This window comes from Vipera berus, assembly GCF_964194415.1.
Source record: "Vipera berus genome assembly, chromosome: 14".
In the NCBI taxonomy this organism is placed as follows: Eukaryota; Metazoa; Chordata; class Lepidosauria; order Squamata; family Viperidae; genus Vipera; species Vipera berus.
Genome location: NC_138217.1, coordinates 8,520,732 through 8,545,770, shown reverse-complemented (window position 1 = coordinate 8,545,770; position 25,039 = coordinate 8,520,732). Strand labels below are relative to the sequence as shown.

General features: G+C 44.9%; 1 protein-coding gene and 1 long non-coding RNA gene across 2 annotated transcripts in view; one reads left to right on the top strand and one right to left on the bottom strand.

Annotated features, from left to right (window-relative positions):
• Positions 1-5,854: 5,854 nt before the first annotated feature.
• Positions 5,855-11,153, top strand: LOC308674424. Its single transcript, XR_014027872.1, has 2 exons — positions 5,855-6,012; positions 10,469-11,153. It is a non-coding gene; the product is annotated as an uncharacterized lncRNA (long non-coding RNA).
• The window catches only part of PPIL2 (peptidylprolyl isomerase like 2), a 31,514-nt gene continuing 14,243 nt past the window's right edge, over positions 7,769-25,039 (bottom strand). The window contains exons 9-20 of the mRNA XM_081338857.1: positions 24,931-25,006; positions 24,412-24,572; positions 22,945-23,020; positions 22,110-22,216; positions 17,893-17,982; positions 16,623-16,656; positions 14,724-14,841; positions 12,909-12,965; positions 10,554-10,626; positions 10,332-10,394; positions 9,437-9,573; positions 7,769-7,990 (exon numbers count right to left, since the gene is read on the bottom strand). Of these exons, the coding sequence (XP_081194983.1) occupies positions 7,900-7,990; positions 9,437-9,573; positions 10,332-10,394; positions 10,554-10,626; positions 12,909-12,965; positions 14,724-14,841; positions 16,623-16,656; positions 17,893-17,982; positions 22,110-22,216; positions 22,945-23,020; positions 24,412-24,572; positions 24,931-25,006 (1,083 nt within the window). The 3' untranslated portion in view covers positions 7,769-7,899. The remainder of the gene's footprint in view (positions 7,991-9,436; positions 9,574-10,331; positions 10,395-10,553; positions 10,627-12,908; positions 12,966-14,723; positions 14,842-16,622; positions 16,657-17,892; positions 17,983-22,109; positions 22,217-22,944; positions 23,021-24,411; positions 24,573-24,930; positions 25,007-25,039) is intronic.

Sequence of the window (25,039 nt, the reverse complement as noted above, 5' to 3'; positions counted from 1 at the left end):
TGCAGTAGAATGGAGTGAGACATGTACGGATCTGTACGTTGGAGAAACAAAACAAACCACAAGTGCATGGCACAACCTAGGAGAACAAGCCCACCAGGACGAGATTTAGCGGTCCATCTGCATTTGAAAGACGAAGGCCACTCTTTCGAAGACAGCAAAGTCCACGTTCTGGATAGAGAGTACCACTGGTTTGAAAGAGGGGTCAAAGAGGCCATCTGTGTTAAAACCGAATAGGCTTCTCTTGACAGAGGGGGAAGGATACGACACCACTTACCTCCTGTCTCCAACACCGTCCTTGCAGCAGTCCCAAGAAGGTCCCACGCCCATCGCCACACTGGTCCAGGTGACCCCGAGGATACAGATAAACCCCCAAGTGGCCTCAACGACTCTTGAGAGCTAACCACTTACCTTTGGAGTACCAACGACCAGATGACTGCAAAGAATATAAATCGTTCCATTCCCCACCAGTCAGTCAGAACTGAAGAAGCTTCTTGGATGAGAAGCGAAACGTTGGGGCATGTCTATATAAATATATACACATGCAGAGACTTGTTGGCATAATTAGTTTATTCCAGGAATAGACAAATTATGTCTCTCTGTGTGCATATATATACATACACATATATGTGCATATTAGCATGTTTTAGTAAATAGAACTATCTGTACGAAATGCTAATATGTACATAGAGGAATGCCTATATATATTACTACATAAAAGCTGGTATAGGTAGCCCTTGAGTTAAAAGAGTTCATTTAGTGACTATTTGAAGGTATAACAGCACTGAAGGAAGTAGCTTACAACATCCTTGTGGCATGTGATTAAAGTTCAGAAGCTTGATAACTGACATATTTATGACGGTTGCAGTGTCCTGGGGTCAGGTGATTGCATTTTGTGACCTGACCAGCGAAGAAGTCAACGGGAAGTGAGATTCACTTAAGAATCATGTTACTAACTCAACAACTGCAGTTAACAAATATAGCAAGAAAAGTCATTAAATTGGGCAAAACTCACTTAACAAAATGCATTGCTTAGCAACAGAAGCTCTGGACTCAAATGTGGCCATTAAGTCAAGGACTACCTGTAATATATATAGCCATTCGCCCCGAAAGCTAGCTTACCATGGGCACCCCCTTATAATGGCACCCCTGCTCATGACGTGGAGCAGGGGGTCCTTTTGGTGTTTGGGGCTTTGTTAACAGCCCAGGAAGCTAGAAGTAAAACACGTAACAACTGCACAAATATATCAAACACAACAACAACACTGCATCAAAGCAGAGGTCCTTTTACTGGAGGCTGGAAGGTTGGTCTTCAACACAAGACGGGAATCCATGTGGCTGGTCCAGATGAGTCTGAACTTTGTGGATCCGTGGCAGTTGCTCCAAGAGACATGTGGCCCTCCCACCCACCCAAACAAGCTCACAGCCATCTCCAAAGCCTCCCACCACCCTGTTGCAGCTACTCCGCTGGCGTCAGTAGCAAAGCGCCATGGGTTCCAGCGTCAGGAAGCGGACGTGCATCTTGGTCTCTATGTCGATTCCTTCCCATATCTGGCATCAGAAGGAAAGAAAAAATAGAGTTAGAGAAGACAATTTCTGATCTTGCAAATCTTCAGTTGTACTTCAGAAAGGAGCAAATGTTACGTTCCAGAACTCTCGACTCACAGTTGACTTGGCCTTAGATTTTTCCCAAAAAATAGCTAGAGGAGAGATACACTCCAAAAGGGATGTATGGACTTCCCTTTGCTTGGTCCTGCATGAGGTGGCTTCCTCTTGTGAATATATTGAAAGAGGAGCTACCAGAATGCCCGTCTTTTGAAATCTTTTTTTCCCCTTTTTAATCTAAATCCTTTAAGTATGTGCAGGTATCTTTTTCTTTGCTTACCTTTTTATTTATTATGTTTAATTCAAATTCTATGGCTCCCGTCTCAAGAAGTGACTTTGTGAACAAAATTAAACACTGCAACAGCGCAACAATTACGTTTGCATGTTTTACTTAGCTAATTAAAAATATTGTTTTAAGAAAGCCAAAAATCCAATAGTTTTTTTTTAAGGTTACATCTATTTCAGCCAGAAATAATATTTCCGAAATGTTGTTGAGGTCTTTGTGCTGTTAGAACGGCAGCGAAAATAATGCTTTATTTAAACATATTGTTCTATTTATGGCTGAAGGAATGAACATGCATTAACTCGACTTTAAGATTTAGTATTTTCAGATGTTTCGATTCTTTTGAGATTTATCTCTCGCATGTGGGAGTTGAGATCTGCAGAATGGAAATGCATTTATAGCCAAGAGACTTACTGTATTGTTTAGTCCTGGAAAGACAAACATATGGCTGCAACTATTCTGTGGTTTGCACAATTAATGAATATAGATTAGCTATGTATGTCTGTAATGAATCATCACTTCACTTCTGTTTATGGATATAGACGTTCTGTAAATATATATCTTGCATGTTTTCTTAATTTTTCCCTTTAGAATTTGGTGCTTTCTTTTTTTGTATTTATTTCATTAGAAAAAGGGATAAAAGAGGCTGTATTTTTTTTCTTTACACAAGCCTCCAGGGGGCACTTGGAAGGGGGGGGGGAAAGTCACAAGGGCAGTTGTGATCATCCTATCAAAGCCTGCCTGTTTTTTACATGCGTTGCATGAAGGATTGTGTTGTTAACTTTTATTAATAAAGTTGCTGATATTTCTTGAAAAGTCTTTTTTATACCAATTGGCCTGTACATTTATAGTCAGGATGGCACGACATAAGGAAAAAGAGGCAAAGAAGGAGAAGGAAAACTTAACACACTGGGTAACTTTTATGTCTCTTAAATTATTCAACCAGTGAGATATCACACAACGGGTATTTTTAATAGAGTTGGTATATGATGGCTCTACTGCATTCATTTCACTATTAGCAGCAGCTGTGTTACAAAATAGGGACACGGTGGCTCAGTGGGTTAGGACGCTGAGCTTATCGATCAGAAGATCGGCAGTTTGGCGGGTCGAATCCCGAGTGCCGCATAACAGAGTGAGCGCCTGTTACTCGTCCCAGCTTCTGCCAACCTAGCAGTTCGAAAGCACGTAAAAATGCAAGTAGAAAAATAGGGACCACTCCGGTGGGAAGGGAACAGCGTTCCGTGCGCCTCTGGCGTCTAGTCATGCCGGCCACATGACCACGGAGACGTCCTCGGACAAGCGCTGGCTCTTCGGCTTTGAAACGGAGATGAGCACCGGCCCCTAGAGTCGGAAACGACTAGCACACATGTGCGGGGGAACCTTTAGCTTTACCTTATGTTACAAAAAGTGTTTTTTTCTATTTATGATACGTATTAATACCCCCACCTTTCTCCATGAATTACAAGCAAAAAAAGATATTGCAGGGAGGGAAAGAGGGAGGAAGAGATGAAATAGAGAAGAGATATAGAGAGATGGACAGACAAATGGATAAGCAGATGAAATATAGATGAGATAAAGAGATATTTATTTTATTTATTTATTTTTGGTACTTATATGCCGCCCTATCTACCAAAGGACTCAGGGCGGCTAACAACAATAAAAACAACAATACAAAAGTTAAAAGAAATTAAATAAACAGCCCCAATAAATAAGTTAAACTAAACAATTAAAAATTAAAAATATAGATATAAAGATATAAAATGTATAAAATATAGACAAGAGATACACAGATGAAAGAGAGAAAACGTGGATAAAGAAAAGATATAGATGAAATGAGAGATGGATGGATGGATAGATGAGATAGACAGATGATAGACAGATAGATAATGAATACAAAGAACAAAACAGTAGCAGAGGCAGAAAACCTGTCTGGATGTTGCTAAACTACAACTCCCAGCAGCCTCAGGCCAGAGTAAGGGTTGGGGGGGGCTGTGATCCAACAGCAGCTGGAAATCTATGTTTGGCACCATCTCTAATTTTCTTTTATCATGTTCTTGATAAAGATTAGTCAATGAAAGAAGTTGACATGAGGATCGGGATGCGGGGGGGGGGGCTGTGATCCAACAGCAGCTGGAAATCTATGTTTGGCACCATCTCTAATTTTCTTGTATCATGTTCTTGTTAAAGATTAGTGAATGAAAGAAGTTGACATGATGATCAAGATGAATCCCCCTTGAAGGCACCAAAGACCTTAGCCAAGCTCTTCATCGTTTCTCATCCTCCGGTTGAGGGGAATCTCCATCTTCTGAAATGCTCTGTGTAGTTGCTTCTAAAGTTGGCCTGTGTTGTGTCAGAACCGGGCCCAGCTACCCAACCTTTATGATTGTGGCACTGAAAGCCAGTGTGGAAAGACACACATCTGAGAAAGTCCTCAATGCATCCTTGAAGCCAACCCAAGGACCCAGGTGATGGTCCTAGGAGCAAAGAATTCACGGCTTCCAAACAGCATCCTTTGTGTAGCTGTGGAAGCCTGTTGTGTGAAGGTGTGGTATCTTAGAACACCTACATCCCCCATGGAGGACAACCCAATCAACTATACAATCCCAGCCATTTGAAGGAGAAATGGCAATAGACCAACATAAGACTGACTTTGGAGAAGACAGAGATTGTTAGCAAAATGGGAGGTCAGCTCAAGAAACAAGACCACACCAGAATGAAATTTAACTAGGTTACCCTTGGCATAAAAGGAAGGGAGAGAAAACGTCAGGCTTTGAAGATGCTCTAAGAGCTGATCTCAATGCGCTCTCCTCTGCCTCTCCGTGTGCACAGGCAGGTTCGGCATGTCACCGGGTCACCTCGCCCGGCTGATCAGAGGAGAAAACCCTAGGAATTTATATTATTATTATTTTTAAAAAACCTTTCCACTGGGTGCCTGCAAAAAAGGGAGCCACAGAGTCTATCAATGGCTCTTCCACAAGGCCTCCATGTTTAAATGCAACTGGCTGCTTAATTAAAAGCAGGGTGCAGTTATTCAAGTGCACACTAAATTGGAACAAATGAAAAAAACCTAGGAGTTTTATTTTATTTTTAAAAAAACCTTTCCACTGGGTGCCTGGGGAAAAAGGGAGCTACAAAGTCCATCAGTGGCTCTTCAACAAGGTCTCCATATTTGAATGCAGCAACATGGCTGTTTTATTAAAAGCAGGGGCCAGTTATTCAAGTGCATGGTAAATTGGAACAAATGCAAAGTAAAACCTTAGGCGTTTATTTTATTTTATGAAAAAAAAAACCTTTCCACTGGGTGCCTGGGGAAAAAAGGGAGCCACAGTCTATCAATGGCTCTTCAACAAGGTCTTCATGTTTAAATGCAGCAACATGGCTGTTTAATTAAAAGCAGGGGGCAGTTATTCAAATGCACAGTAAATTGGAAGAAATGCAAAGTAAAACCTTAGGCGGTTTTTTATTGTATTTTATATTATTATTATTTTTTTAAAAAAACCTTTCCACTCGGAGCCCCCGAGTCTATCAATGGCTCTTCCACAAGGCCTCCATGTTTAAATGCAACTGGCTGTTTAATTAAAAGCAGGGGGCAGTTATTCAAATGCACAGTAAATTGGAACAAATGCAAAGAAAACCCTGGGAGTTTATTTTATTTTATTTAAAAAAAAACCTTTCCACTCCCCATTTTCAAAATGAAAGGGACCTATTCTTAATTTTAACAAAAACGGCCACATACAGGTAATTCCCCCAGGTCTGAACGTTTATTTAGCGAGTGTTCACAAAGAAGAATAAATTCAGAAAGGATACTTACAGTTAAGCATGCAAAATCGCGACCAAAAACAGGCCTTTGCAGCCACGTGGCTTGGAGAGGAGAAGCCGGAAGTGGGTCACTTTTTTTTTTTTTGGTGCCTGGTCACATGACCGAAGCAGATTGGCTGATTTGTGCAAGATCTCTTTTGCTTTTGCTTTTGCTTTTGCTTTGCTGGAGCTGCGTGGGAGCCCTGCTGCTTGCTGGGCTTGAGGACTAGAGAGCTGGAATTTTAAAATATTCTTTTTCCTTACTCTGTGGAACTCTACTTCTGCCGCTTGTAATCCCTCTGGGAACTGCTCTGCTTCTGCTTGTGTTGGTAAGTGCAGCACTTTGCAAGATGGTTTGTTTGCCTTTGCCTGACATTGATAGCCTGTGGCTGCTGCTGCCTCCTCCTCCTCTCCCTGGCCCAGACCCAGCCCAGGTTCTGCTGACCCCTTTGCAGGGGTCTTCCAGCCTGGCCCTTGTATGGCCTGTGGACTTGCAACTCCCAGAATGCCTCAGCCCGCGTGCCTGGCTGAGGAATCCTGGGAGTTGAAGTGCCTGGCTGAGGCATTCTGTGAGTTGAGGTCCACAAGTCATAAAAGGGCCAAGTTGCAAGAGCCCTGCCTTACTGGAAGGAAATCCCCCCCACCATTTTGAATTTTGCCTGGAGAGGCTTGTGCTGATCAGGGGAAGTGGGGTTTTTTTTAAAAAAATATTGAAGTTTAAAATTTAAATTGCCTCCAGAAGTTGTGGGTGCTCCCTCCCTGGAGGCTTTTAAGAAGAAACTGGATAGGCATTTATCAGAAATACAAGTACAATACTCTCTTTGTGAGAGCAGTGGGTTAGACTAGATGACCTCAAGGTCCCTTCCATCTCAAGTTACTGTTGGAAGTTGACAATTCGATATAAACTCTGCTCCAATCTCCCTCTGCATGCCTGGCTGGAAACGCTAAAGTTAGTGGCCAGCAAGTGTTTTTTTTAAAAAAGGTTTTAAATTTAAATTGCCTCCAGAAGTTGTGGGTGTTGAGAGGGACAATGAGAAGGAAGGATCAAGGAAAAGGAACAGAGGGAAGGTGGGAGGAAGTATCGAAGGAAGGAAGGGAGAATGGGAGGGAGAGAGGGAGGGAAGGCACCCACCCATCCCACTCCCCTTCACCAGAGACCCATGGATCCCCCCCACAGGCACCCCACAACCTGAGTGACAAGCTGCCCTCCCCCTCCCCGCCACTGACTTCACTTGGGACCGTGACCGTTGTAAGTATGAATCAGTTGCCAAGCATCCGAATGTGAATCGCAGGACCCTGGGGGACGCTGCAACGGTCGTTAAGTGTGAAAAATGGTCATAAGCCCCTTTTTCAGTGCCGTTGTAACTTCAAAGAGTCACTAAGCAAATAGCCGTAAGTCGAAGACTCATTTTTTTTCCCCTTTTTTTGGGGGGGCCATGCAAGTTTTTGACACCTTGCTGGGCGGAACTGGTGGGACTGGGATGGCGCCTTGCCCTCAAAGTGGCACAGTGGGTGAACAGGTCGGCGGGCCCATCAAAGAGGAGACAGCTCTCCAGCAACTAAAGCAGGGGTAGGCAACCTCGGCTCTTTTATGACTCATGGACTTCAACTCCCAGAATTCCTGAGCCAGCTTGGCTGGCTCAGGAATTCTGGGAGTTGAAGTCCATGAGTCATAAAAGAGCCGAGGTTGCCTACCCCTGAACTAAAGGGACCCTGGAGCAGAGCTGCGGCACTAAGCAGGAAGGGAGGTTTTCTTCGACGCAGAATTCTCAACTAAGCAACGGTTGAGGATCTGAATCCACCGGCTCCTCCTCTACGCCAAGATGTTGGCTTGGAATTGGCAGGCGGGACGCAGCGACTGAGCGCGTCTTTCAAGAGTGGGCAGCTGCTCCAAAGGGTGGCCTGAGGAGGCCCACCTTGGCAAGGAGCGTGGCCCACCATCCCAACGGCCTCCTTGCAGATCCGTCCATCAGCCTCTCCACCGTGAAACGGAAGTTCTCCCCTTTCTTCTGCTTAGGTCCCAGGCCGTTTAAAATCGGCGGAGCTTTGCGAGTTGCCGTGGACTTGCAGAGAAGAAGCCTCGTCTTTGGCCAAAGCCCTGGACCACCGACAAAGAGTTGCCAGGGGAACTTTATTAAGGGAAAGATTAGGGTAAAAAGTCTTTTTTTTTTTCCTGGGACGCCAGCTGAGGCGCCAGGCTGGTCCTCCACTCCGGGCTACCAGGAGCTGAAATCTCCAAAGCTGCCGGTTTTCCTCTCCTTCTTGCTGACCACACTGGTGGACGGCCCGTCTTCTGCGGCTCGCTTCCTGCATCACAAAATGCACAAGTCACACACAACCCCCATCTCCTGCAAGCAGGCCCTGGTTTGAGGTCACACTACAAACAGACCTTGGTTTAAAATCACGGTACAAAAAGACCCTGGCTTAAGGTCACGCTACAAGCAGACCCTGGCTTAAAGTCATGCTACAAACTCTGGCTTAAGGTCACCCTACAAACAGACCCTGACTTAAGGTCGCCCTACAAGCAGACCCTGGCTTAAGGTCGCCCTACAAGCAGACCCTGGCTTCCAAAAAGAATGGAAGAGAGGAGTAGAAATTTACAAGGGGGGGGGAGACAAGGATGAAGCCAAGTAGTACAAATCACCTGAATTTTCCCCTAACTTCAGTCATTTAAAAACCCCACGAGGCTTTCCACCTCGTCTTTCAGAGGAACCACTTTGGGGAAAAAAATTTTTTTTTTAAAGTGAAGAGTGAAAAGTTCAAATGCTGTTTTCGACGGGGGGGGGGGTGTTCTTTTTTTCCTTTTTTTATTAAAGAGTTTTACAAAAATTTTTACAATATATCCCCAAATCCCTCCCACCCCAAACCCACCCACTTTCCCTCCCCCACTTCCCAGAGCTAAATACAGGATTATAGTTACAATAATCATATTCTAAATAAAAATTATGCATAATATACAATTAACCAAATTCATAATGTGCTTTAACTCCCCTTTAACATAACTACAAACAAAGTACCAATAACAATATCCCACTAAAATCTACTCATAAGCTAAATGGAACTTTTTAGCCCCATATTTGTTTTGAATATAATTTATCCATCTCCTCCAAACTGAAATATATCTTTCCTGTGAATGATCCTTCAGATAAGCAGAAATCTTAGACATTTCTGCAAGATTCGAAACTTTAAACACCCATTCTTCTACAGTGGGCAAACTATCCTTCTTCCAATATTGTCCCACCAGTAACCGTGCTGCCGTTATCATGTTCAACATCAAGTTAGTTTCTTTAACATCGCAATCTACAACAATACCCAATAAAAACAATTGCGGAGAAAACTTTATCTTTCTCTTAAGAATCTTTTGAATGTTCCACCAAATTTTAATCCAAAAAGCTTTTATATTTCTACAAGGCCACCACATGTGAAAATAGGTAGCTTCTAAACTACCACACCTCCAGGGGGGGGGGGTGTTTCAAGAGAAGCAGAAACCCGTCACCCTTGAGCTATCTGGTCCTCCACAAAGCTAGCTGGCTCTAAGCTGCTTTCCTGTGGGGCAAACTGATATTTTCGCTGCCTGAACCCATAAGAAAAAGAAAAGAAAGTCTTTGCGCAGATTCAATAGGATCCACTGGAAAGAGGTTTTGTTTTTTTTTTCCTACGTCACATACACGTGCGTTACTGCTTTCTCTCCCTACGGAACAGAACCTGGAAACTCAAAAAAAATAATAATGGTAAAATACAACCGGAACTTACGCCGCTGCTATATTAATGTATTTGCCAACTCCCGCGCGGTACGTTTTTGGCGCGGAAGGCTCCTTCTGTGGGATGTCTCTGCTTTTCGCCTTCATTGCCTCCTCTTCCAGCTGGGCCTTCTCTCTCTCTCTAGCCACCTGGGAGAAAGCCAACGGAGCCAGGTCAAGCTTCCCGAAAAGCCCAGAAAAGGGAGGTTTTAAACAGGCCACGGAGCACGGCTGGGCTGAAAAGCTGAGATGGGCCACAGGTGCGCAAAGTATTTATAGTTTTAGTACTATAAGGTGCCCAGAGTCAGTGGCTGAGATGAGCAGAGGAAGGAAAGAAGGAAGGAAGCGAGGGAGGGAGGGAGCGAGGGAGGGAAAGAAGGAAGGAGAGAAAGAAAGGAGAGGGGGGAAGAAAGATAGAAAAATGGGGAGAAGGGAGATGGGGAGGAAGGAAGGAAGGAAAGGAAGGAAGGAAGGAAGGAAGGAAAAAAGAAAAGGGAGGGAGGAAGGAAGGAAAGAAGAAAAGGAGGGAGGAAGGAAAGAAGAAAAGGAAGGGAGGGAGGGAAGGAGGAAGAAAGGAAGGAAAGGGAGGGAGGGAGGGAAAGAAGGAAAGAAAAAGAAAAGAGGGAAGAAGAGGAAAGAAGGAAGGAGAGAAAGAAAGGAGAGGGGGAAGAAAGATAGAAAAATGGGGAGAAGGGAGATGGGGAGGAAGAGGGGAAAGAAGGAAGGAAAAAAAATCAAAAGGAAGGAAAAAAAAAGAAAGATCTTCCTTCCCCTCAGGGGGGAGGAAGGAAGGAATACGTGTGTGTGTGTGTGTGTGTGTGTGTCTGTGTGTGTGTGTGTGTGAAGGCCACACGTCAATTTTCTTCCCGAATTCTTTTGTTAGGCAACTTGATGTCCCTCAATCTCACCTGGGCATCTGCCTCTTCGTACGGATCAACAAAAACCGTGGTGGACTTGATTTTTATTTCCTCCTTGAAAAAGAGAGAGAGAGAGAGAGAGAGAGAGAGAGAGAACAGGAAAATAAAACATTTTTTTCCCCCCACAGGCTTCTCGCAAAGTTGAAATCCTAGCCCCACCCAACCCAGGGCCAATTCTGCGTCTGTTTGATCTTGGCCTTGAAGACGGCTCACCTTGGGACGGTCCGTCTTGGGGTCGCTCTCCACGTTCTCCATCGCGGTCAGAGCCTCGAAGCCGCCTACCACTCTGGGGGGAAAAAAGAGAGGCCAGCCGGAGTCAGGAAAGACGAAATTCGGAAGGAGGCAGCTTGTCCCCAAAGGTGCTTTTTTTCCCAGGAGGCAATTGGATTTTTTTCTTTGAAGACGTTTCGCTCCTCATCCAAGAAGCTTCCCCCGTTCTGACCGGATGGTGGAGGATAGAATAGAAATCCTGTCCTCCTCCACCATTCGACTGGGTGGGTGTAAGGCAGGGCTCTGACAAACTTGGCCCTTTTTATGACGGGGGGAATTCCGGGAGCTGAACGGTAAAAGGGCGGCGTTTGAAGACCCCTGGTATGAGGGCGCTGGTGCCTTAAGCAGGGGGTGGGACTAGAAGACCTCCAGGGTCCCCCTTGGAGCCCAATGACCGCATGATTCATTCCCTTTGCTTTTAAACCTGGGAGGGGGAGGGGGCTTTCCAGACCAGCTCTTGTGCAAAACGGCACCCAGAAAAGCCGCAGTCGCCCCATTATTTCCCTCCCCTGCTGCTTTTCTTCCCCTTGTTAAAGATTCAAACCCCCCCCCCCCCGGTGACATTGTTAATTGCCCCTGGAGGGCACTTTGCATTTAAAGCTCGCAGGTTCCCCTCACAATTAACTTGAGTGTCTTCTCCTTTTGCGGGTGTGTCTGTGTGCGTGCGTGCGTGTGTCTCTAATTAGGCCTTGAGATCACTCCAACCAGTTGGACCACCACTGGAAAAAATGCTCGCTCTTGTCTTTGCGCCGGCGTGCTTCCTACAGTTCTGAAAGGAGCTTATTTCACTATTGTTATTTTATTTTTGTTAAAATAAATGGCTTTTCATCGGAACTGATCAAAAGCGAGGAAAAACACGCGGTGCTGAACTCTTCCTCCTCCTCCTCCTCCTCCTCCTCTCCACGAACCCCACTCCCTTCTAGCACTGATGATGTTACCTAGCTGGGTAATAAAACGTCTGCAAGAAAACAAGCAAGCTCAGAGAGCACCAAGGACCTCATAGTTCGTTTTCTTTTTTTCTTTCTTTCTTTTTCTTTCTTTCTTTCTTTCTTTCTTTCTTTCTTTCTTTCTTTCTTTCTTTCTTTCTTTCTTTCTTTCTTTCTTTCTTTCTTTCTTTTCTTTCTCTTTCTTTTTTTCTTTCTTTCCTTCCTTCCTTCCTCCTCTCCATAAATTCCACTCCCTTCCAGCACTGATGATGCTACTTAGTTTGGGTAATGAAACGTCTGCAGGAAAACAACCAAGCTCAGAGAGCACCAGGGACCCCACAGTTCCACCCTGAGCTACATATATTCTCTTCTTATCGGTGCAATTTTCAGTCCAACCTGTGTTAATTTCCCCCCCATTTCACCTACTTAACCAGTCTAGCTGGGGGATTCTGGGAGCTGAAGTCCACCTATCTTCATGAAGCCCAGATTGAGAAACACGGGTAGCTTTGTGCTCATTTAAATTGACTTAAAGCTCCCTCGCCCTTAATGTTAACCTGAGGAAGAGGTTGCTGTGACTTGGGTGACTGTAATAAGGGCTACCTCACCAGCAGTAAGATGACCAGCTAGGAAAAGGCCACATGTTGAGCTGTAGGCTCTAACCAAAAGTTTGTTTGTTTGTTTTCATTATTGCAAGGCTGAAGTTCTGACGGAAAAGGAAGAATGAGCCTTTTTTTAAAAAAATCCCATTTATATCCCGCCCTTCTCCGAAGACTCAGGGCGGCTTACAATCTAAGAAGCACAAATCAATGTGCTTAGCAATAGCCTTCATTCTATGTATATGCCTGCTTATTAGGGCTTTTGCCCCCCCCCCCAGCGGCATTATTACAAAGTCAGCTTATTGCCCCCCAACAATCTGGGTCCTCATTTGACCTGCCTCGGAAGGATGGAAGGCTGAGTCAACCTTGAGCCTGGTGGGACTCGAACCTGCACTCATTGCAGGCAGCCGGTGTTACTTAAGGAGGCATTAGCCCACTGCTCCACCAAGGCTCTGACAGGCCGAAGACTCAAATTATGAATGTCTGTACAGACTCTGCTTTTAGATCTCTCAAGCTTGTGGGGACAAACCAGGAAAGCTTTTATTTAGATATATGGCAGAGCAGCGGTTTCTAAAGAATCCCCTATCAAACGATCGGAGCATTTATCAATGGTAAGCAGGCTCATGAATTTGAGCTCTTTTACACTGAGGGGGCCAGTCATTTTTTTAAATAATAATAATAATAATAATAATAATAATAAACTGGTTGCTGTACAGATTGCTATTATGGCCATTACGAAATGCTGGCTACGATATGGAGAAATTTTTTAACTTTACCTTCCAAATATAGTGTGCTTCTTATCCAGATAGGCACAGGAGCGGAACGTAATGAAGCTGGAAGGAGAAAAAGGAAGCATGTCGTGAAATGAACGCATCGAGAGCATCCCCCAAAACAAGCGAATCACAACAACGCCAAGAGCTGTGACTCGTCTCAGCCAAAGGGTCACCAGTTTTGAGGGGGTAGACCTGTCTTGGCAGAGCGAACGGCAAGACAGTTCCGGATGAAATTGAAAAAATTGGGGGGGGGGGGGACAAAAAAACGTAAAAAAATTCCCCCGAGCTGGGCTATGCAATCGGTGGCTTCACAAATCCAATTACAGGGTGCCACGACTGGGTTGATTAAATTAAATTAAAGATTTAATTTACGGCACTGCCGGAACTCTTTGTGTTTTACAAATGGAAGAAACACAGGAAGCCGGGGGGGGGGGGGAAAGGCCACTGCGGGAGCTGTAGCTATCCTCCATTTATGAACAAAATATGTTTAAAATTACCCGAAATTTTTCCCCATAATAATAAGACCTAACTGGAAAAATAAGCCCTAGCGTGATTTTTCAGGATGCTCGTATTAAAAGCCCCACCCTAAAAAAATACGCCCCAGTTAAGATCATCAGGCAGATGGACGCATTTAGTATTTCCCCGAAAATAAGAACACAAGCCCTAACGTGCCTTGGGGAGCAAAAATTAATATAAGACACGGTCTTATTTTCGGGAAAATATGGCATAATAGATCTCTCTCAGGCTATTTGTGATGGTTGCCCCATCCACAGTCACGTGACCGCATTTTGGGCATTTAGCGAGTGGCCAGCATTTATGGCCCTTGCAAGGTTGTATGACTGCATTTTATGACGTTTTCCGCCAAAACCAGCATTTATTTCCAGTTTTCGGCAAAACTGGACGGTAAAGAGTGTTGTGTTGTCCACAGGGAACAATTGTTGGCTTGGTCGCTGTGGTGTTTTAACGATTGGGGCGAAGATGGTTGTAAAATGGGATGGGTCACATGGCTGACCCTCTTCACGATCATCGTAACTTACGACCATAATGGGCAGGCTCCATTAGAGTTGTATGCCGGGGACGGCCCGTGACGAATTTTGCTTTGCAGCAATCGTCCAGTTACCTGTTGGACTGTGGGGTCCTTGGTGCTTTCTGAGCTTGGTGGCTTTCTGGCAGACGTTTCATGGCCCAACTAGGTAATGTCATCGGCGCTCCTCAGCGGAAGAGTCCTCAGCTTTTGCACCGATGACCTAACTGGGTCATGAAACGTCTGCAAGAAAACAACCAAGCTCAGAGTGCACAAAGAATCCTACAGTCGTCGTCGTCCTCCTCCTCCTCTTCTTCCTCCCTTCTAACACTGATGACATTACCTAGCTGGGTCATGAAACGTCTGCAAGAAAACAACCATGCTCAGAGAGCACCAGCCCCCCCCCAGTGCCACTCCTCCTCCTCCTCCCTTCTAACACTGATGACATTACCTAACTGGGTCATGAAACGTCTGCAAGAAAACCAACCAAGCTCAGAGAGCACCAAGGATACCCCAATTCAATGCCGAGTTACAAATATGCTCTTCAAAGGATTCACTAGTATGGTGGTTTTTTTTTAAAAAAAATCTTCCAGGTGGTCCTCAAAGATGCTCTAAGATGGGCCTTTTTTTAATGACAAAGTAGAAGCTGCAAACATTAAGCAGATGAAGATAAGTGAGAAGACCACCTTTGAAGTTAGATTCCACCTGGAGAACCAAGTCCTCGCTCTTTCCAGAGGTTCCCGTGTCCTGACGGGAGCGCGTGAGGACACGGGAAGAGCCAAGTCACCACTTACAACTGAGACTTGTTCGTGTTGGGCCCCGTGTTGGCCATGCTGAGGACGCCTCGTCCTGTGTGGGACAAGTTGGGCCTCAGTTCGTCTTTGAACGGCTTCCCCCAGCACGACTCTCCTCCTGGAATGAAAAGGCGGACGTGTCTGAAAGCCAGCGCTGCTTCCACGGGACAGAAGGGGGAGCAGGGAATGGAAGGGAAAGCCATTTCCGGCATGGAGTAAAAGCCGACGGGCTGCCTCAAGGCAACTCTTAAGTTCCACCGTAGGGTCGTATGTCCAACTTCTCAAAAGGATCTTGTCTGGATGGTGGAGAAAGGGAGATCTTTGCTCTGTCTGTAACTGAGGTCCAGCTATTTACAGTGCTCCTCCTCCTCTCCACAAAACCCACATCTTTCTACACCTGATGATGTTACCTAGTTGGGTCATGAAACATCTGCTAGAAACTACCAGGATCAGAGAGCACTAAGGACCACACAATCCCCCTCCTCCCACCTTCTAGCAGTGATATTACGTAGTTGGCTGATGAAACACTTACATGAAAACAAGCAAGTTCAAGGAGCACCACGGATGCCACAAATCCATCTCTTGTCAAATCCCAAATTTTCAGCTGTACAATTTACAGCTAAGACAAAGGGACAGCTTTGTGGTTACTACTGGCAGATGGCGAAGTGCCAGAAATCTCTGCCAACTCAATTAAAAAGGGGGGAAAAAAACCCACACACAGAGCAAAAACCAGTCCCCTTTATCGGTGGGTCCAGATTTGTTTCCTGCCCTTGGAAGAGATTTGAAAGAAAGTGAAGCGTCCCGGATGTTCACTCTGTGCAAGGAGAACTATCTGACCTATTTCTGTAGGAGACACCTCCAAGGAATCCACTTTGGACTCCTCTTCATCTGCCTCTCCTGATTTTCGTTCCTGTACAGACCCAGCGTGGAATTTCAATTTCACTCTGCCCCAGTTGCATGGCTGCTCCTTCCACACGAGGAGAGATGAACGGCTGTCATTTTCAATACCCAGGGGGAGGGCCTTCTCTGTGGGCGCGCCTGCCCTTTGTAACCAGCTGCCCGTAGAGCTTAGGACTGCCCCTGACCTTCGCTCATTCCGCCGGGACCTGAAGACCTGGCTCTTTGAGCTTTCTGGCCTGGACTGAGAGTATTAACTGGGGTTTTGTTGTTGTTAGCTGCGAAGTTGTGTCCGACCCATCGCGACCCTATGGACAACATTCCTCCAGGCCTTCCTGTCCTCTACCATCTTCTGGAGTCCATTTAAGCTCACGCTTAAAACTGGGGTTTTAATTGTATTTTAATTGGGGTTTTTATTTCAAGGTTAATGTAATCATTTTAATTGTTTTTAATTTTTTGTAATTTGCTGCATTGTTTTTAAAAAAACCTTGTGAACCGCCCTGCATCCTACGGGCGGTATATAAGTCAAATAAATAAATAAATAAATAAATAAATAAATAAATAAATAAATAAATAAATAATAAAAGTTTTTCCTCCTGAACTGGTCCTTATCAGAAGCAAATATTTAGAACAGGATAGGATAGGATAGGATAGGATAGGATAGAATAACAGAATAGAATAATAATAGAATACAGTAGAATAGAATAGAACAGAATAATAATTAGAATAGAGTAGAATATTATAGAATAATAATAGAGTAAAATAGAATAATAGAATAGAATAAGAATAGAATAGAAAAGAATAATAATAATAATAATAATAATAATAAATAATAATAATAATAATAATAATAATAATAATAATAATAATAATAATAATAATAATAATAATAATAATAATAATAATAATAATAATAATAATAGAATAATGAGGTTTTCCTCCTGCCACAGGGTCTACAAAGAACTAAAATGAGTCAAAGAAAGAAAATCTGGGATTCTTTACCTGTTCCAGTCCCGGTTGGGTCTCCACCTTGAATCTAGACAATCAAAAGATAAAGACAATGTAAGGGGGGGGGGAGAAGCTGAACAGCTGTGGATTTATCGTTGAGATCCTTCAAGATGTTCCTTTTTATCAACCCACTGGAGAAAAGAAAACCGTTATTTTTTTATTTCCTTCTCCTTTAACTGGGGCCCTGCCGTAATCCATCAACCAAATTACAATAAATAAAGTTTTCAGCAGCTGAACAGGGAAGGGGAAATAGTAGCAAAACCCACAAGTTCTCCAGGCACAGACTTCCTCACAGGGTGAACTGTGGGTCAGGGTCCAAGAGAGAAGAAATGTTAGGGGTTCAACTGTGGTCGTAAAGTCAAGGACTAACTCTGTCTGAAAAGGCAACTTCTGAGGTTGAACTGATGATGGCGTGATTGATGGCAACGAGGGCGGTTAAGGACACCGAGCAATTCTCTGCTGCTCTGGAACATGTTCTGTTTGGGTCAGGCTTTAGGCTAGGTCCACTGCAGTTGAACAGAAATAGAAATAGAAATTTAGAATAGAATAGAATAGAATAGAATAGAATAGAATAGAATAGAATAGAATAGAATAGAATAGAATAGAATAGAATGAGTAAGAATAGAACAGAATAAAAATAGAATAAGAATAAAATAGAATAGAATAATGGAATAAAATAGTAGAACAGAATAAAATAATAACAGAATAAGAATAAGAACAGAATAGAATAGAATAGAAATATTGTAGAATGGAATGGAATAGAATAGAAAATAGAATAGAATAGAATAGAATAGAATAGAATAGAATAGAATAGAATAGAATAGAATAGGAGATGGAAGGGACCTTGGAGGTCTTCTAGTCCAGCCCCCTGCTCAAGCAGGAGAACCCCTACCAGCTCAGACAAGTGACTGTCTAGCCTCTTCTTAAAAATCTCCAGTGATGGGAGCACCCACAATTTCTAGTGGCAAGCTGTTCCACTGGTTGATTGTCCTCGCTATTAGGAAATTTGTCCTGCTTCCAGGTTGCTTCTCTCTTTGATCAGTTTCCAACTGTTGTTTCTTGTCCTGCCCTCCGGTGCTTTGGTGAATAACGTGACACCCCCCTCCTCTTCTTTGTGGCAGCCCCTCAAATACTGGTTGTTGATCTAGAGGAGATGGCGGCAACTGCACCCAGGACAGCCCTTAATTAAGACCCCAGCAACTCTCTTTCTCTCTCGTTTGCCGAGCAAATATTTCTGCCTTCGGCCTTCCAGTTCGATACTCACCACGAAATTACGAATGGATCGGTGAAATATGGTCCCATCGTAGTAGTTCTTCTTGCAGAGTTTAATGAAGTTTTCACAGGTTCTAGGGGTCTGGGAAAGACAGGGGAAGAGAGAAAAAACAAACAGACAAGCTGCTTGTAATGAAATCAAGTCGGTTTTTACACAGGAAAGCCGTTGGTGGGAAGAACTACGGCGAAACCCTTTGTTCTTTCCACCTCTTTGCCTTTCGTTATCATAATGGATAGATTCTCGCCATTTTATTTTTTTTAACGCTTATTCTATTGTTCTACCCTTCTGTTTTGTTGACACTTCTGTTCGTTTCTTCCTTTTCATTGCCTTAAGCCGCCTAGGGAAGCCCCACGGCGAGAGAGGCAGCAGGTACATTTCACAAATAAATAGTAAATAAATAAAAAAATAAGCCACGGCTGAGATCACAGGTAGTCCTTGACGTGCCACAATTCGTTTAGTGACTGTTCGAAGTTGCGATGCCCTGGAAAAAGTGACTTACGACCAGTTTGCACACTTACGACCGTCGCAGCATCAAACACGATCAAAAATCAGACGCTTGGCAACCGACTCGTTAGGTGTGACAGTCTCGGGATCGCGTGATCCCCTTTTGCGACCGTCCAACAAGCAAAAAACTAATGGGGAAGCCAGCTTCGCTTAACGACTGTGTTACTAACTTAACAAACTCCGGTGAATCGCTTAAACAAGAACGGCAAGCAGTGGTCATAAAACGAGGCAAAAGCTACTTCTCAAATGCCTCGCTTAGCAACAGAAGTGACCTGCTTGTCAGGAGGTCGCAAAATGTGATCAGATGACACCCCCACCCCGCACGGGACCACTGCGACCGTCATAAATATGAAACCAGTTGCCAAGCGGCCGAAGTTTTTAAAAAAAAATTATATTGATTTTCTAATGTTACATTTATATCTTTGAAAAGCAACGTGGCGGCTGAGTTACAATAATTCATTTACATAAAGATATCATTGGTAAAAATCTCAAACTATTACAGTAAATATTTCCTCTCTTTTCCCTTTTAATATATACTGTCTCATATTTAAGTTAATACACTTCTTGTTCTGTCAATCAAATGAAAAATAAATTTCTTAGTAGTTCTTAGTTTATATATATCTTGGTTGTTTTAACATTCAATCTTTTAGACCATCAGTAACCTAGTGAGTTTTTTCCAATTTTCATTTGCCATTAATAATTAAATTTAACCTTTTAATATCTATCATTTCCAAGTTTTGAATGACCCCGATTCCCTTTGTCACAATTCCTCGCAACATCCGGTGTTCAGGATACACGTCTTATCTATTTAAGTTCTCACTTTCTACATGCACAAATTGATAATACAATATAACGTTCTTATTTTCTAATAATTTCCAAATCTCTTAAAAATTTAGTGACCAAAATTTCTTTTATTTCAACATTTCGTGTTATCCCAACTTTGATCACGGCCGAACTTTTGACCACGCGAACGCAGAGACGTTGCAACGGTCGTCAAGGAGGAAAAAAAAAACAGTGGTAAGTCACTTTCCCCCCCCCCCCCCACTCCCCAGCGCTGTTCTGCAAAAAATGAATTTTTCCTTTTAGGGAGAGCCCAAATTGCCCCTTTCAGCGCTCAGTAAAGCAATAATAAATTGCTTTAACAGTGGAAAGAGATAAGAGGCGTCATTTTTTATTTTTTTACAAACACTCTGTGGGCTGCAAATTATTTTCCTGAGATTTTTATTTATATTTATACACAGGCTGTCTCTCTCTCGCTCTTTCCAGACGCATGGAGAGAGCTGGTTCCCATGGCCACTGCTTGCGCATCATGCGAGGCGCATCACATTCTGGCAAGCCAGCCGGAGTTGCCTTAGTAACGTTCCTGAAAGGAAGGATGAGAAATAAACAGCTTAAAAGCTTCTTTGCTCCAACCTCACTCCTTGAAAGCTCCGAAGCGGAGACCTTTTCAACTTTCCCGGGAAAGAGAGTCAATGCACAGCAAGGTGTAAAAATAAGTGCAGGTTGTCCTCGACTTACAACAATTCATTTAGCGGCCGTTCGGGGGAAAAAAGAGAAAGAGAGAGAGACGTTGTGACCATTTTCACGCTGATCAAAACTCGCATGCTTGGCAACCGGCTCACGTTTATCACGGCTGTCATGTCCCGGAGTCGTGTGATCCCGTTTTGCGACCTTCTGACAAGCAAAAGCCAATGGGGAATCCAGGTTCACTTCACCAGTGTTAGGCCCTTAACGATTGGGGTGAGTGGCTCGTGTAACAACCGTGGCGAGAAAGGTCATAAAATGAGGCAAAACTCACTTGGCAACCGTCTCGCTTAGCAACATAAATTTGGGGCTCAAATTGTGGCGGTCAGCCGGGGACTACCTGTGTAGAGCAGTCTTGCTTTCCCAGTTTGATTGGTCAAAGCTCAAAGTCCCAGTTGATTGGGGCAACTGGCAAAGATGGTACAAACAATTCAACTTCCCCCAAAGTAGAGAAGCTGAATGGCTGGGCTCACTTGGAAGGCACAGGGTGTCTTCAAAAGATCACTGGATTACATTGTCTTTTTCCTTCCACTCACGAGGCGTCGCTTCTCGGTCACTTTCTTTTGTCCCAAGATGATGATCTTCCGTGAAACCTAACCTGCCAGCCCTTGAGATCTTCACAACGACACACCCGGGTTTTTGACGGAGGCCACACGAAGAGGACGTGGCTTCAACACCTCGAATCAAAGAGATGCCCGTGGCACGGTAGGAAAGTGTGATTCCGGCAATGGAAAGCTCTCGACAGCCATCTGCGAGGGTTGCTTTGATTAGGGTTGATGCACAAAGCAGGGATCTGGGGCCCAGGACCTCAACAGGATGGGTGGATGGAAGGAAAAGGAAGGAAGGAAGGAAGGAAGGAAAAAGAAAAAAAACAGGAGGGAAGGAAGGAGATAGAGAAGAAAGGGAGGGATAAGAACAAAGGGAAAGAAATAAATAGAAGACAAAAGGAAGGGAGGAAGGATAAGAAGGGAAAGAGATAAAGGGAGGAAGGGAGAGAAGGAAGAAGGAAGGAGATAGAGAAGAAAGGGAGGGATAAGAACAAAGAAGTAAATAGAGAAGGAAGGACAAAAGTAAGGGACGGAGGGAGGATAAGAAAGAAGGGAAAGGGATGGAGGGAGAGAGGAAGGAAGGAAAGAAGGAAGGAAGGAAGGAGATAAAGAGAAAGGGAGGGATAAGAACAAAGGGAAAGAAATAGAGAAGGAAGGACAAAAGGAAGGGAGGGAGGGAGGGATAAGAAGGGAAAGAGAGGAAGGGAGGGAGAGGAAGGAAGGAGGGAAGGAAGGAAGGAAGGAGACAAAGCGAAAGAGGGAGGAAGGAAGGAAACAAGGACTCTGGGCTGTTCAACCGACGCAAAGAAAAATGAAGACGGTGCAAAGCTCTTTGTTTAAGGCTCCTGCACAACGCCAAGTTGTGACAAGTCTGCGCCACTGCCCGTTTCGTCACCTCTCAAGCCGGCGCTGTACACAGATTCCCCGCTCCTCACCTCCACACGGAGGATCTAAAAATACGCGCTGGAGGCAGAGCTCTTCCCAGGGAGATTCATCCGGGTGATCAAAGAGCATCTTTCTTTGGAGGCTTTTACTAGACGGAGTCGTCGTCTTTGGCTTACGACACAAACGGGCCCCAAAGCTACACTGCTAAGCGGGGATAATCAAAACATCAGAGGCAGGAGTCCAGAGGTTACCACATCTGGAAAGATTTCGCAGATGAGCCCTGGTGATGCAGTGGTTAGAGTGCAGCGTGGCAGGCTGACTCTGCCCAAAGCCAAGAGTTCGATCCTGACCAGCTCAAGGTTGACGCAGCCTTTCCATCCGAGGACGGTGAAACGAAGACCGAGATTGTTCGGGGGCAATAGGGTGACTCTGTACACTGCTTAAGAGAGGGCTGTAAAGCACTGTGAAGCGGTATATAAGTCTAAGTACTATTGCTATTGCCCTCCCTCCCTCCCTCCCTCCCTCCCTCCCTTCCTTCCTTCCTTCCTTCCTTCCTTCCTTCCTTCCTTCCTTCCTTCCTTCCATGGTGCACAGTGGTTACAATGCAAAACTTCCTTCGCAAATCATCACCACCACCACCTCCACCTTTGGGGCCCACAGGATTTATAGGACCTTCCGCCTTGAGGCAGCTGAGGGACCATCTGCATCTGAAGAACGTGGCAACCCACAAGCCAACCGTGGCCTTACCATGTCGCAGTGAAGCTCCAGGTTGAGGTCTCCTCGGTTGGTGTGTAACCGGACGTAGCCCTTCTTCTTGACGTATTGGTAGCGCACCACGTCGTCATCTATGGCAGCTGTTGACAGAGGCCAAGGGCACATGGTTGCATTGACGCATTGCTGAGGGGTGCCTGGTGCTCTCTGAGCTGGGTGGCTAGAAGGGAGTGGGATTTGTGGAAAGGAGGGAGGGAGGGAGGGAGGGAGGAAAGGAAGGAAGGAAGGAAGGAAGGAAGGAAGGAAGGAAGGATGGATTGTGGGGTCCTAGGTATTCTTTGAGCTTGCTTCTTTTCTTGCAGACATTTCATTACCCAAACTAGGTAACATCATCAGTGCTAGAAGGGAGTGGAATTTATGCAGAGGAAGGGAGGAAGGAAGGAAGGAAGGAAGGAAGGAAGGAAGGAAGGAAGGAAGGAAGGAAGGAAGGAAGGAAGGAAGGAAGGAAGGAAGGATTGTGGGGTCCTAGGTATTCTCTGAGCTTGCTTCTTTTCTTGCAGACATTTCATTACCCAAACTAGGTAACATCATCAGTGCTAGAAGGGAGTGGAATTTATGCAGAGGGAGGGAGGGATGGAGGGAGAGAGGGAGGGAGGGAGGAAGGAAGGGAGGAAGGAAGGAAGGATGGATGGATGGTGGGGTCTTAGGTATTTGAGCTTGCTACTTTTCTTGCAGACATTTCATTACCCAAACTAGGTAACATCATCAGTGCTAGAAGGGAGTGGAATTTATGCAGAGGAAGGGAGGAAGGAAGGAAGGAAGGAAGGAAGGAAGGAAGGAAGGAAGGAAGGAAGGAAGGAAGGACCTTTACCTGCTTCGTGCGTCGTCTCAGGCGCCATGGCTGTGGATGTGAACGAGGCGCTGACTCTCCCTGTGGAATAGTGAGCCTGTTAAAAACAGCAACAGATGAGCGAGATCAGAGGGAGAATACTTGCAATACGGGCAGTCCTCGACTTACAACAGTTCATTTAGTGGCCGTCCAAAGTTACATCACCACTGAAAAAAGCGACTTGCGACCGCCTTTAGCACTTACAGCATCCCCCATGGTCACATGAACAAAATTCAGGTTCTTGGCAACTGGCCCGTATTTATGACGGTCGCAGTGTCCCGTGTGTGTGTGTGTGTGACATGATCCCCTCTGGCGACTTTCTGACCAGCAAAGTCCACGGGGAAGCCAGCTTCACTTCACAACGGGGTTACTAATTGAACAACCGCAGCGATTCGCTTAACAAATCTGGCGAGAGACGTCGTCAAACGGGGGCAAAGCCGGCTTAAGAAATTTCTCTCACTGAGCAACGTAAATTTGGGGCGCAACTGGTCGTAGGCTGAGGACTCCCTGTACTGGGAGAGAACATAGGGCCTGCAAAGGGGAGGATGCCAGGAGGAACTGTCTTTGCTAAAAAAAGAAAAAAAATGGCAGTCATGGGGAGCCTGTCCGGCTTCAAAACAGTTGATTTGCAGTGTTTCCCTTTCCTCTCCCCTCCTCACCGCACTTTCCTTCTATGCCACATCTGGTTTTGGCTTTGTTCTGTACCAGCCTGCTACCGGCCCTGCATCAAAAGCAGGGACAACCCCTTTTACAAGAAGGCAAGAGGCTGGAATTACGCCTGCCAAATTTATTACCACAAAAACAAACGGAACAAGACAAACCAAGAAACAGAAGCTTTAAGAAACATGAACTATCCAAGCGGTTGCCTTCAGCAAACCAGCCCTCCCACACATTCCCCTTATATAGAGTTCAGGGCGTGGCTTCTCTCTGCCTCCTTCCGAGGAGCCCCATTGCCTTCCTCTGTTTACTCCTAATTGACTGCCTCCTGCGTCGGGCGTCCTTGAACAGGGCCAGCTGTGGGTCATCTTCATCCACGCTGTCAGGCTCACACAGCTGGGTCTCCACCAGGTGGGAGGGGCCTGGCTGGGGGCTCTCATCAGCAAGTTCTTCAACACCCCCCTCCTCCTCCTCCTCTGAGTCATCCGACCCAACTGCCGAACCCACAGGCTGACCCTGAATCACAACAGGCTTTAGGGGCCATTCGGAAGGACTCTAGAGAGCTGAAAAGGAAATAATAAAGAGAGAAAACTCTTATCCCGTTAGTGTTGACGCGGCCAATCTAACTCAACTCCACCGGCGTTTTTCCAACCTGGCATTTTGGGAGTTGGAAGTGACTCCCGTCTTCCAGGGGCCAAGTTTGGAAAAAAAAAAAAAGCAGGGTTCTAGATTCACGCCGTTCTCCTGTCGTGTTTTTTTTTTTAAAATGGCCCCTTGACGTTATCAACTCACCGCATTCAGCCTGTCTGTTTTCTTCTTCTCCGGCTCTTTCATTGTGGCTGCCAAAATATCGTCCCCTTTGAATTCTTTGTATAACTCCGACAGCGTCTCCCTGGTTTCCATGTTGGCATTTTTCAAATAATAGGAGGGGTCCGATCTGGCCTTTTCGTCATCTGCGAAAGATTGCAATAGATCAGGAAACCCACCGTTGTTACATTTTAACCTCGGCCGCTTAGAAAATCTGGTTGCTCCAAGTGAAATACGACGACGCTGCCTTCCCCATGCCCCCTCTTGATGAAACTCAAAAGTTTATAGTCTGGATGCATCTTGAGGTCACCGAATTTGGGAAGCCGGCAGAGAACCAACAGACACGATCCGAACACCTTTGGGGCTGGCTGAGACATTAAAAATGGCAGCATCTTTTTTTCTTTCTTTCTTTTTTTTTAAACAGAACATTATATTTTGAGTTTTGCCAGGGACGTTTTGGTCGCAAATGGAGGACTACCCGCAGTTCTCTACCATCCCTCTTACCCGGGTCGGTGACTTTCAAATTGTTCTTCACGTGAAAAAAGCTGGAGACGTTAAATTTGTCCAAATTGGTGGGATCCTAAATGAAATAAAGAATAATAATAATAATAAT